This window comes from Plodia interpunctella, chromosome 2 (genome assembly GCF_027563975.2).
Source record: "Plodia interpunctella isolate USDA-ARS_2022_Savannah chromosome 2, ilPloInte3.2, whole genome shotgun sequence".
NCBI lineage: Eukaryota > Metazoa > Arthropoda > Insecta > Lepidoptera > Pyralidae > Plodia > Plodia interpunctella.
The window spans coordinates 11,615,775-11,628,503 of NC_071295.1; the positions used below are offsets into that span (position 1 = coordinate 11,615,775).

Below are 12,729 nucleotides of genomic sequence, written 5' to 3' on the forward strand. Positions count from 1 at the left end.
CATAGCAGGAAGCGGGATTGAACAAGTTTACGGGACGAGCACGGACACGCAGCGCGAAACAAAAAATTTAACTAAAGATGAGAAAAAATGCGAATTTGAATCATATATGTTTACCAGTCTTACAGAGTACGCGATAAAAAAATTACTGAGATTTTGCTTTGAAATTCACGCGGGCGAAGCCGCGGGCAAAAGCTAGTGTGGAATAACAAACATGAATTATAGACACTAGACAATAAAATTACACATTGTATAATATTACAATTTTCTCACGGTTTCAATCCCCGAGGGGGTCCTAGTGAACCCGGTACTTAATGAGGATTTCCTAAAGTATTAGTTACAACTTGTACAATTTATAGGTCGTCACGCGGACACTGGAGTTTACACCATCCAGGCCAAAAACAAATATGGCGTCGGTGAGAGTTCAGCTCGTCTGGACATCCTGCTTAGACCTGAGATCGAGGGTCTGAATGACATCATAGCTCAACCGTATGAAGAGACTACCTTTGTAGCTAATGTCAAGGCCAATCCCATTGCCGAGGTTAAATGGTAAGACTGTGTAACTTTACCCAAACTACTCATTTTACCTAACTTTAGAAAGTTAAGCTCTTGCTAAATACATTGTCCGCCCATTGCAAGATTACACGTGCTTGAATGATGTTTTTATAGTGTCCCCAGTATCATTTAATTTCAGGCGGATCATGCGTTTATTAAGTGTTGTAAAATAAAATTGTTTGGTAGTAAGACTGTCAGATTCTAACTTCTTTACACAATGATTTGTTCTGGTTAAAACAACTTCTTTTTTGTCCAATTTGCGTCAATCACATACGTGTTCTGGAAATAACTATCTGTATTTTTTGACAAAATGTACAATGTGAAAGGCTTTTCTTTCTTGAAATATTTCATAAATTATTAAACCGTTGAAAGCAATAAGCTCGAGCTTGGTATAATCTAAACTATTATTATAAAAAGTAAGCATTTGTGAGTTTATGTGTTTGAGGAGATCGGTTCGGTAGTTTCGGAGATCACCCCCGAAACTACCGAATCGATCTCAAAAATTCTTTCACAATAAGAAAAAGTACATTATCCAAGATATAGACTATACATATCGGCTATAGGCTATATTTTATCTCAAAATTCCCACGAGAGCGAAGTCCTGGGCAACATCTAATATATTTATGAAAACAAAATCATTTCATTTTTATTTGAGGCCTTGCTTGCATGTCGTTCTTGCCATTGTTGTAACTAGTACTCGTTCTTTTATTTGCATCATATTTTTATTAATTTCTTTTAAACAGAGGCACATTTTAAAATTCTGGCTCGGTAATTTATGCTTCCCTAGGTAAAGGGCTTCATTAAAAAGTATTGTAGTTTTGCCACAATCTACTAAACGGAAAACGGTGGCCACTAAAGTCCGTTTAGTAAATTGTGACTACGTATTGTACAATAAAATATTACTTTTTAATTAAGTCCTTTGTATAGCATTAGCATAATATGTCCACGCTAGATTTTAATTAAAATAAATTCATAAAAATATTTATTTATTTATTCATACAACTACCATTACAGGTATACAAATAAATAAATAATATGATATGTGTGCGCTCGGGACCCCCTTAACTAATATTATTTGCCTGTCCCTAGGAGCAAAGACGGTTACGCCATCCAGCCGACCTCCGACCGCTTCGACATTGTGGAGGACAAGCCGACTGAGACCTACTCGCTAGTGGTGAAGAATGTTAGCGTGGAAGACGCCGGCCTGTACACTGTCACGGCTACTAATGAGATCGGAGAGTGCTCGCAACAGGCTAGGCTTAGCGTGCATAGTAAGTGAACACTTATTACTTCACTGTCGAAGGTAATTGGTTGTTAATGGATGATATTTTGGTCCAATCCACGAATTGGATCAATCGCTGTTGAGATTAATTTAACCAATCGCGAAATCGACCTATCAGGCTAAAGTGAAGTCTAATAATTGGGGAAAAAATTGTCTTCTTTATTAACGGAACATTTTACCAAAATATTCTAGAATTTTCGATGTTATCGCTATTCATCCTTTAGCATTGCAAAATTCTTCAACCGTTTAATTCACGAACAAGATTTTTATGTCACACGTTGAATAAAGCAAGATCTCTCTAACGACAATAAAACCTTTCGTAAGAAATGTAGTTTTTATAAAAAAAATCTAATATTATTACCGTAGAAATAATTTCAACGCTAATTTTTGTCACAGCTGGCGAACCAGTCTTCACAAAACCACTACAAAGACAAGTGGTGCGCGATTACGAAGACTGCGTGCTCAAAGTCCGCTGCGACGGCGTGCCCAAACCTGATGTCCAGTGGTTCCTCAATGGAAAACCAGTGGTCGATGACGATAGACACGCCATCAAGACTGAGATTGAAGGGCAAGTCTCCAGTGCATTGGAAATTAAGCACTTTGCTGCCAGTGACGCTGGCAAGGTGAGTTATTATAATTACTCTTAAATATACTACTAATACTCAGTTCTCTGCAAGAAACCCAAATTCATCTCTACTTATTTCGAGGAATATGAATTTTTTAAATGAAATTAATCATAATATGATTGAATACTTTTGAGTATTCAATCATATTTGCTCGCTCAGTCTTGCAATGAATATTTTTTTGTGGTAAAAAAGTGAGAATACTATTGGGAGTTGAGTCTAAACTAACCAAAAATAATCTGCCTCCATTCTCTATGTGTTTCTCACCGAGAAACCTATGAATATCAAGATGTGAGAAATTGCTTCTATTTTAGTGTCTTAACGCTCAGTATATTTTGTTCAATATGTTTTGTCTGTTTGTGTGTCTATATTATAGAGAATATTTGTTAAATATTTATGAAATCTAGTTAGTATCTTCTCTACTTTAAAGATATTTCTTTATTTAACTCCCAGTACAAAGTGCGCGCAGTGAGCTTGGCGGGCGAGGCGGTGTGCGGAGCTGAGGTGAGCCTCGGGCAGGCGAGCCCCAGCTTCGTGAGGAAGCTCGAGCCGCAGAAGGACGTGGATGAAGGGGAGCCTCTCGAACTCAAGGCCAAGCTGGACGGCAGCCCGATTCCTACTGCCGCTTGGTGAGATTACACTCAACTGTTACATTTTATTTACGCGTATATATATGAAAATTTTTCCTTTTTGAAATATGAAAAGAGCCAGGACCATTGTTTCTCGCCATTTTTTTTTATTTGGCCTCGTATACCAGTATATTATTTATGCTTCTCAGTTTTTGTTTGAAATTGAAACATTCTAAGATCGATGCTTTTAAGCCATAGACTAAAATATTAACTTATATTGTTGGTTCAATTCTTAAACCATTGAATTTTAATTTCTACCTCCAAATTCACTTTCCGCCCCTAATTTCACTTAGGTACAAAGATGGTGTTCCCCTCTCCGCCGAAGATTCCCGCGTCAAACAAACCGCTCTACCCGACGGCACGGTCAAGCTGAGCATCGAACATGCGACCCCCGCGGACTGCGGCGCGTACAAACTTGTAATCACTAATACGCACGGGGAGAACTCTGCACTTTGTGCTGTCGCTGTTAATCGTAAGTTATTTTTATTAATCAAAATCTCTACTTATGTCGTAAATTAAAAAACTACACACTAAAACTTTTAGTATATATTGTTGTTTCTAAGATGTAGTATTAAAATAGGTACTTACCTATATTTGTTTTCAAACTACTTAAGATTTGACACTTATGTACTTAATAGTCAGTGTTGCGGTAAATAATATAATTTGTTTACCTTAGAAACATAATGCCACATATCGTCCTATTCTACTAAAGTTTGTATGTCTGTGAGTGTGTGAAGCATCATACGAAGTTCTATTGGCCAGATTACAATTTGGTAAACGGGTAGAATATATAACTATAGGAATAACACTTTCTAGGTTTGTAACAGTGATTACAAATTAAAAATAAGTACAGTTTTCTATATGTGTCAGTTTCAGTGTGTTTTCCTGATAAACAAATCGAAATGAAGACTGGTGAAATGATATGTAATATTTCTGCTTAGATTTAAGTTTCATTTATTATATAAGTTTCAAAACGTAAACAAGAAAACTTTAATAACAAATCCAATGAGAAAACCTCTAACCAGCCCACAATAAAAATCCAGTCTTTGTTAAAAAAATCCAGATTTTTAAAATGGATTTTTTATTATTACCTCATAAAACCGTTTTAAGAGAATGCTTTGTCCCATAGCTACACCAAGGAAGCCGTCATTCAGCCAAGAGTTAGAAGACACGAGAGCTGTGGTTGGCCAGCCTTTGAAGTTAGAAGCTAGGGTGATGGCGTTCCCGGCGCCGGAGATCAAATGGTTCAAAGATGGTGTGTATACGTCTCTCTATGTTTATTATATCTCCGTGAGAAAATTACGCGGGTGAAGCTACGGGCAAAAGCTAGTAATATATGTTTAACTGTGCTTTCTCAAGAGTATAAACCCAGTACTCATACATTATGCTCTTTGTTTGGAGTTAGAACGATTTCTGACATTTTTTCCAAATTATGTAATACAAGTTTTGCTTCCATACTGGTCTGTGAGCGATAGGATGATTTTTCTTCTAACGTAACAGTCAACCAAGGAATAGAAGAATCTAGTACACTGTTTGGCGTTGGCAAAAATTTGTCTACGGTTCTGGGTGTGGTAAGCCCTTTTCTCTGTTTGTGTTCATGGGACCCGCAATACAAGCTTAGTGCTCAGTGTGGGCCGCATTTTAAAACTGAGCATGGCTTTTTCTGATGACTCAGGTCTACCAATCCGTCCATCGCAAGCGGTGAACTTCATCAACCAGCCGGGCGGGGTCATCGGCCTCAGCATCGACAGCTGCAAGCCCGAACATGCTGGTGTCTACTCGCTCACACTTACCAACAAGTTGGGAGAGGTAACTTTTTTCTTTCTACGGCTTTATTTAAATATACTCATTCGTTATGACACCTGGTCACGTTGAACTGACATCTTGCTTTTCCCATTACAAAATTAAAAATATTTTGCTATTTTACATAAACATCAAAACCCAAAAGGTAACTGGCCGTTGACCTAGAATCATAACATTTGGCAATTGAGAACTTACAATACAAATAATGGAAAAATCGGAAATGTTAATGTAATACAGAAAAAAAATGTCAAACTTATATTTGCACTTCATTTCACACGAAATGAGTGCATACGCCCACAAATATAAGTCAGTCACCTCGGTGCACGAGTTCGACTCGTACATTGGTCCAGGAGCGAGTTTAATTTATTTGTAACATAATTAATTACATGAAAAGAAAATATTTAGGTACGAAGTGTGACCCAAGTCATGTATGCTATAACACATTCAATTTACATAATATCATTTTGTAATCTCGATGATCGAAATAATTCCTTCTAGGCTGCATCAAAAGCCAACGTAGAAGTGACAGAGAAGGAGCGCAAGCCAGTTTTCATCGCGGAACTGCAGCCAGCTAACGTTATAGAAGGATTCCCAGCTAAGCTCGAAGTCAAGGTGCTTGGTCACCCGCCACCGACCATCAAATGGTTAGTATTCTGACACAAATATATTCACTCTCACTCATTTTAGCAAGTTCCTGGATTCATTCTGAGCTGTGAGGCAGCAAAGTCTGGATTCAGCGTATAAAATAAGCCTTACGGTTTTAAAGATTTAACTGTGTCAGTTTCATATTGTCCAGGTTCATAAAGGATCTAGTATGACTTTTTTTTACAGTTTATCTAATTTTTGACATAGTTGTCTTGTGTTTGTTGAGTCTCCCAATAGATCCATTGTCCAGATCCATAATGCAGGCCAGGATTAACACGATAATCATCAACATTGTCCCCTTCTCCTCGTATCTTTCACATAAAAAAATATGTATTTACTATATGTATATGTATATGTATGTATTACTAATATGCACATCACTTGTATCTTGGGTCAAAAAAAATCTGACATATAACAAAGAAAGCTATATTCTCTGTATACGTCAATTTATTTTTAACAATCCTCATTGTGGACGTGCAGGACTCACAACGGCCAGGAAGTGGTGCCGGACGGGCAGCACGTGCGGCTGGTGTCGACGCCGCACGGCGCGCACGCGCTGCTGCTGGACCACGCGGCCGCGGCCGACGCCGGTCAGTACGCCGTGCAGGCCATCAACGACACGGGGGTGACCGCCACCAATGCTGTGCTTACTGTTGCTAGTGAGTTGGCTGATAAATATTACTTTGTATTAAGACCTCTATGAGATAATATATTGAGAAGTACGGTGAGAAACCTTTATTTTTGAGTGTATTATTAGTTTTATATTAGTTAGAATTTTACGACTATCTACCAACATATAGATGGTGAGAAACCTTTTAATTAATCAATAAATATTTTTATTTTCTATGAACAAGAGTCTACAACACTTCATAACATTACAATGTAAACTACGCACTTTTGTGACACATCTCAAAATTTCTTTAGGTCATGTTCATGACATATTATTGTTTTAAATCATTTAATCTTTTTTTTAAATATTACAATGTTATGTTTGATTATTTATTTAATTTAAATGATGAACTTGCGGATGGATAAGTACATCCGCAAGGAAGGCCAGTGCCGCAGCAGACTGGAAGTTTAAATGGCTGTTGATGAAGACGATGATTTATTTGATGTACAAGATTTTCTATTTTCAAATGTCGACAATACAAAAACCATTTTAAAATAATTAATTTCGTCAGGTCGTGCCGACGACTCGTCCCCACAAGAACGGCCCCAACTCATCCACGGGCTTCGCGACATCACAGCCGAAGAGGGACAACCTCTCTTAATATCAGTTCCAATCAGGGGCAACCCTGTTCCTGATGTCACGTGGAAAAAGGATGGTCAGCCTCTTACTCCAAGCGAACGCGTTTTAATGACTTGTGATGGCAAAAGGGTAAGATTTCTTTCTGAATATCTACAAGATTGTCTGTACAAGATATAATTTTATCCACAGCTTTCATCAGCTAAAAGACACGACAGTCATTACTGCTAAAGAAGGGCAGTCACTCTTAATTCTTAACTCGTAAGGTGTTCATGGCTTGCGGACTTGCGCCCCTTCTACCATGATACGAATCAAGACAGTTTATATGAGTTTCTTAGTAGATCATTCTGAAATGCAAGTAGTTTATAGCTTTGATAAATACTGTATTTTAAAATTTGACACGAAAAAGTTCCCGTGGAGGTTAATTTTTAAATAATTTCCCCCAATTTGACCTCCAAGATTAGTCTTCGGAAGTTCCTCCCTGCGCTTTCCATTCAATAGAACGTCAATAATCAGGACTCCCGGCGACCTTGCCATCTGACCGTGGCTCCGACGTCACTTTGGCTTTGACTATTTATTATTGCTTCAAGAGTTTTGTGTCTTTCAATTATTGTATTTTTAACAGGTGGGGTTAGAAATCACTCCTGCAGCTATGTCGGACGCGGGTGTATACTCAGTGACCCTGGTCAACCCTCTCGGAGAGGATTCATCTGAAGGCAACATCAACGTTAGGAAAGTCTTCCAGCCGCCGAGTTTCTCCCAGAAATTCACCGACCTGCAACAGGTAATCAAAATGTATTTTTTACTACGTTTATCAACATTCAACTTCTGTTGTCGTATTTAGTTCCATTGTGTCTGATTTATTGACCGTAACCGTGACAATACGACTTAATCGATCTATTAAAAATACTGTCTTAGGTCACAGGAATTAACTAATATTTTATATAATAATATACATATTAACAGGACTAATTTGCCACTAACAAATGTCACTCCCTCCTCTATACTTTTCATGCATACTTTTTACCTATGGGTGCTCTTTATCTTAGTAGCGACCTCCCGAGCTTTACTCGGGTAAAACCATAATTAAAGATGCCTATGTTTCTCCTGAAGGTTTCTCCGTGTCAAATTTCATCAAAATCGGCCCAGTAGTTTTTAAGTTTGTTAAATACAAACAAAGAAAAACAAATCTTTTTTGATCGAGATTATTTGATAACGCCATTTAAATTCTTTCATATCTCCAGCTACCTACCTTCGACGCGAAATTCCCGGCTCGTGTGAACGGCATCCCCGCGCCAGACATCACGTGGTACAAGGACGGTCAGCAAATACAACCCGGCGACAAATACAACATGAAGCGTGACGGTGACGCGTGCTGTCTGTACGTCCGTGACTTGGCGCCGGCCGACGCTGGACAGTACACGTGTAAGGCGAAGAATAAAGAGGGAGAAGCGAAATGTGAAGCGCAGTTGGAGGTTGTGGATAAAATGTGAGTTTATATTGTGTTTCGTGTTTCGTTTGTTTAATTTTTATGTTTCTCATATGTTTCTCATATGTTTCTCGCGTTTCTCATATGTTTCTCACTTGTGTTCAACTTGTTTCTCTATGATTTTTATTAGTTTTGCTTTAAATGCAATTCCAGCTCAATTCGTGAAATTTTCCGCACTTAAAAATAGATTTATAATGAGTTTAAATATGATTTAACAGTGAAGTTTAATGTCATTTAATTAATTGCTAGGTAAGGAACTATATTTAGAGTTTAATTGAATTTTAACCAATGGCTTTTTAAATACTTTTTAACAGCGGCAAACGCCAAAAGATAGAGCCACCAGAATTCCTGAAGAAGATAGGCGACACTGAGGTCTTCCGCGGAATGAGTGCCAAGTTCACCGCCTGCGTTACTGGAACACCTGAGCCCGATGTCGAATGGTCAGTTATAACGACACAACTCACTATTAGATCCTGAATTTCGTCAAACATATTTGTCGTGTAAACCTCACAAAAATATGTTGTACCATGTCACAATGAAAAATAGTCTATAAATAATATACAGGAAAAATAATTAAATCTTCTTTGGATCCAACTTTTTTATTTGTGGTCTGTTTCACCGCTTGCTGATAAAGTAACTCATAGTCTATATGTAAAATATCGAACAGCTAGACTCAAAAATTTCACTGCTGGATAAGGATGACTGGCCAATCACATGAGGCAATTTTTATCTGTTAGATTATAACATGATATTACATCGGAAAGTGGCGAAACAGGCGCTTAAACTCACAATGTAATTCAAACAGGTTCCACAACGACGTGAAACTGTTCCCATGCGAGAGAATCCGCATGGACAAGGAGACCACCGGCCTCCTGCGGCTCACCATCAGCGGTATTGACGTCCCGGACGTGGGCACATACAAGTGTCGCGTCTACAATCCTCATGGAGAAGCCAGTTGCAGCGCACAGCTCACCTATGACAGTAAGTTACTTAGATTTTACGACCAGTGTAATGCGTGGCATATAATATTATCTATAAGCGAGACAATTTCAAGAAATATAGAATCGAAGGAAACCCCATTCGTTCGACATTGTATTCGATATTTTGAAGATAGAGTAGCATCTATCGCTCCTCACAGAGAAGCTAGTGGCAGCGTGGAACATACCTATGACAGTTAATCTTAGATTATATCGAATATCTCACTAATAAAGTCCTTCTAATAAGTGTTTAAATTCGGAATCCATAAAAATGAAAAAATGTGTAAGGAACAGTCGTCGGTGCTGTTTTATCATCATTATCGTTTGCCATATTGTTATGTCGGTAAAAATCCGTTCTAATATTATAAAGAGAAAATACTTGTATTTTTGTTCGTTGCGAATAAACTTAAAAAGTACTGGACCGATTCTGATGAGATTCGACAGAGAAGTGTTTATTTACTCACACATTTGTTGACAGCCCTGGAGCCACACACCCAGAAGCGCCCCATAGCGGAGCAATACTCAGACTTCGACAAGATGAAGAAGACTGGTATTCCAATGCCTCTCGCAGACAAACCCATCATCTCCCGCATGGCTGATCGGCATCTGACGTTGTCCTGGAAGCCCAGCATTCCTCATGGACCACGGTTCCCTGTCACTTATCAGGTAAGTCATTTGTTGTATACTTATCTCCTTCCTTGCCTGAAAATAAGTGCATATATATATTGCATTATATAGATATATAACATAAATATCATAAACATATAGGTATAAGTTTATATAAAATTATAGTAAGTTAAATAATATTAAGTTTATATAAAATACATAGCATAAATAACATAATATATTTTTCTATAATAAAATTGTCATAACTGGCATAAATAATTACAAATAACTACATAAGCAATATTGAATAATACTACTTACTTAGTATTGTATAATTAATACTTTCATACAACTTAAATAACTAAAATTATCAAATTGTTACTGTAGTATCAACGACCGACTAAAATCGGAAGGCGGTCGTTACGATCATTGTAAACGTATTCAATGTAGTCTCCTAATATGCTTTAGACACATAATTCTATAGCCTTCGTGTGATTGTCTCGTCTTCATGATTATCAGAAATCGATTATCAGATATTATAGAATATCAGATTATCGAAATCAGAGAATCGTATTCGATTCTCTCAAGAGATACGAAAGATCATATCTTTTGTTTCACTCAAACAAGAAAGAGAAATCCATATTAGAAATAAACGAGAAGAAATGAGACAGAGTGCTAATATATTTTGTCCCTCACCGTGTGCCAAAGGGCCCAAGGTCCGATCCGAATTTACAATAGGCCCAATCTGTTGTTTTGTGTGACATGACGTATCGTCCCTTGGTTTTCTTGTATTTTCATTGTACTAACAGTCGCGGCGTGCAGTGAGTAGAGATATGAATTTAGTACTAGTAATATTTATCCTCACTAGAGAACCTTTTAAATCCTACGTATTTCCTCCCAGGTGGAGATGTGTGAAGTTCCCGACGGCGACTGGTTCACAGCGCGCACTGGACTCCGCTCCTGCGTGTGCGACATCAGAAACCTGGAGCCCTTCAGGGACTACAAATTCAGGGTCCGAGTGGAGAACAAATATGGTGTCAGTGACCCCTCGCCGTACGCCATCACGCACAGAGCCAAGTTGGAGCCCGATCCACCGAAATTCGTACCTTATCTTGAACCAGGTTTGAAATATTCATTTGTATTGCTAAATATTTTGAAGCTTGTTAAATTTTCAGGTAAATTGTTAAGATATGTCTAAGTATGACTATTAATTAAAACTATTATTCATAGTCTCTCTTTCTGTTATGTAGTGTAGTAACCAAATTATATTAAATTATATAATATTAAATTTCAAGTTTACCAAAAATATACCTCTATTATACAGTGGGTTTCTCGATGGTTTCTCATCACCAATCTCATTTGACAATCATATGATTTAAAAAAAAATTCGTTAACAAACAAAATTTATATTATTTTTTATTTATTTGATTCAATCTTTTTCTAACTATATCATATTATTCCGACAAATAGGCATAGACTTCAGACCGGACACCTCCCCCTACTTCCCCAAGGACTTCGACCTGGAGCGCCCCCCTCACGACAGCTACGCACAACCCCCTCGCTTCTTGCGCCAAGAACACGACGCTCAATATGGCGTCAAGGGCCATAATGTGAACCTGTTCTGGTTTGTCTATGGTTACCCCAAGCCGAAGATGACATACTTCTTCAATGATGAGCCCATTGAGATTGGCGGAAGATATGATTGGAGCTACACGAGAAATGGACAGGCTACGCTGTTTATCAATAAGTAAGTTTTATATTGATTTGATTTGTTAATTTATTTTTATCGAAATACAGTTTGTCATCTGTCATAAAGTTAGATGAGAAATACACGATAACTCACTCTATATCTCAGGGTACTTAAAAAAAGATTTCGCATTAAAAAACAATTCTTTCAGAAGAATGTCGAAAGGAATATAAGCGATTAATATACTTCCTTGCCTCATCGATCACATTTCATCGATCTATTGTCGCTGGAACAACTACACTTACGATATATATAAATTAGTTGTAGTCACTTTAAGGTCATTTTAACACTTGGTTAGCGAATAAATAATATAAATTTATTGCTTATGATCTAATTATGTCTACGTCATGTGAATTTTCAGTAAAGGATAATAAAATACATGTCTTAAATGCAAGTCCGTTAGTCTTCATATAACGCTTTAGCGGCTAAACCGCTGAGCAGATTCAGATGAAATCTATAAAGTAATGGTACTTACTGAAATAACAAACGCCAGAATGTTGGAGCGCGACGCCGGCTGGTACGAGGCCGTGGCGACCAACGAACACGGCCAAGCGCGGCAGCGCGTGCGCCTCGAGCTGGCGGAGTACCCCGCCTTCGTCCGCCGGCCGGAGGAGGCCGTGGTGCTGCAGCGCCGCTGCGCGAGGCTCGAAGCCCGCGTCACCGGCGTCCCCTACCCCGACATCAAGTGGTACAAGGACTGGCAGCCGTTAGCGCCTAGCGCCAGGTTCAAGGTTGGTTTGCTTCTTATATAATGGTGTGTCATTTGTGAGACACAATGTATCTATAAAACCCAGGGTGGGTTCTATATGGCTGTGGAAGTATAAGTATAGAATAAGAATTATTTATGAATTACATGCATATAAAATAACAAATGATCCCACACTAGGCTAGGCCTGTGTCGTGGGCGTTTTTGTTTGTTAAATGTAACGAATATGAAAACAAAAATGTAAATCAATTTGAATCAATAAATAAATCAATAAAATAAGATAAATGCAACTCAGACTCTTATTATAGTAAAATAGAAAGCAGTCAATACAATTTAATTTATAATGGATTATAATATAATATAAAAAATAAATAAAATAAAAGGACCTATAGTAAACTGAGAAAAGGCACAGATAACAGAGATA

General features: G+C 37.9%; 1 protein-coding gene across 9 annotated transcripts in view; it reads left to right on the forward strand.

Moving 5' to 3' along the window:
* The window catches only part of Obsc (Obscurin), a 122,527-nt gene that overhangs the window by 99,676 nt on the left and 10,122 nt on the right, over window positions 1-12,729 (forward strand). For all 9 annotated transcript variants that reach the window (XM_053754263.2, XM_053754245.1, XM_064436883.1 and 6 more), the window contains 18 exons: window positions 357-546; window positions 1,642-1,823; window positions 2,231-2,457; window positions 2,911-3,086; window positions 3,380-3,558; window positions 4,216-4,341; window positions 4,762-4,895; window positions 5,388-5,533; window positions 6,015-6,193; window positions 6,716-6,912; window positions 7,406-7,564; window positions 8,025-8,269; window positions 8,584-8,709; window positions 9,075-9,250; window positions 9,725-9,912; window positions 10,754-10,973; window positions 11,323-11,599; window positions 12,093-12,330. In XM_053754263.2, coding sequence (XP_053610238.1) covers window positions 357-546; window positions 1,642-1,823; window positions 2,231-2,457; window positions 2,911-3,086; window positions 3,380-3,558; window positions 4,216-4,341; window positions 4,762-4,895; window positions 5,388-5,533; window positions 6,015-6,193; window positions 6,716-6,912; window positions 7,406-7,564; window positions 8,025-8,269; window positions 8,584-8,709; window positions 9,075-9,250; window positions 9,725-9,912; window positions 10,754-10,973; window positions 11,323-11,599; window positions 12,093-12,330 — 3,365 coding nt within the window. The remainder of the gene's footprint in view (window positions 1-356; window positions 547-1,641; window positions 1,824-2,230; window positions 2,458-2,910; window positions 3,087-3,379; window positions 3,559-4,215; window positions 4,342-4,761; window positions 4,896-5,387; window positions 5,534-6,014; window positions 6,194-6,715; window positions 6,913-7,405; window positions 7,565-8,024; window positions 8,270-8,583; window positions 8,710-9,074; window positions 9,251-9,724; window positions 9,913-10,753; window positions 10,974-11,322; window positions 11,600-12,092; window positions 12,331-12,729) is intronic.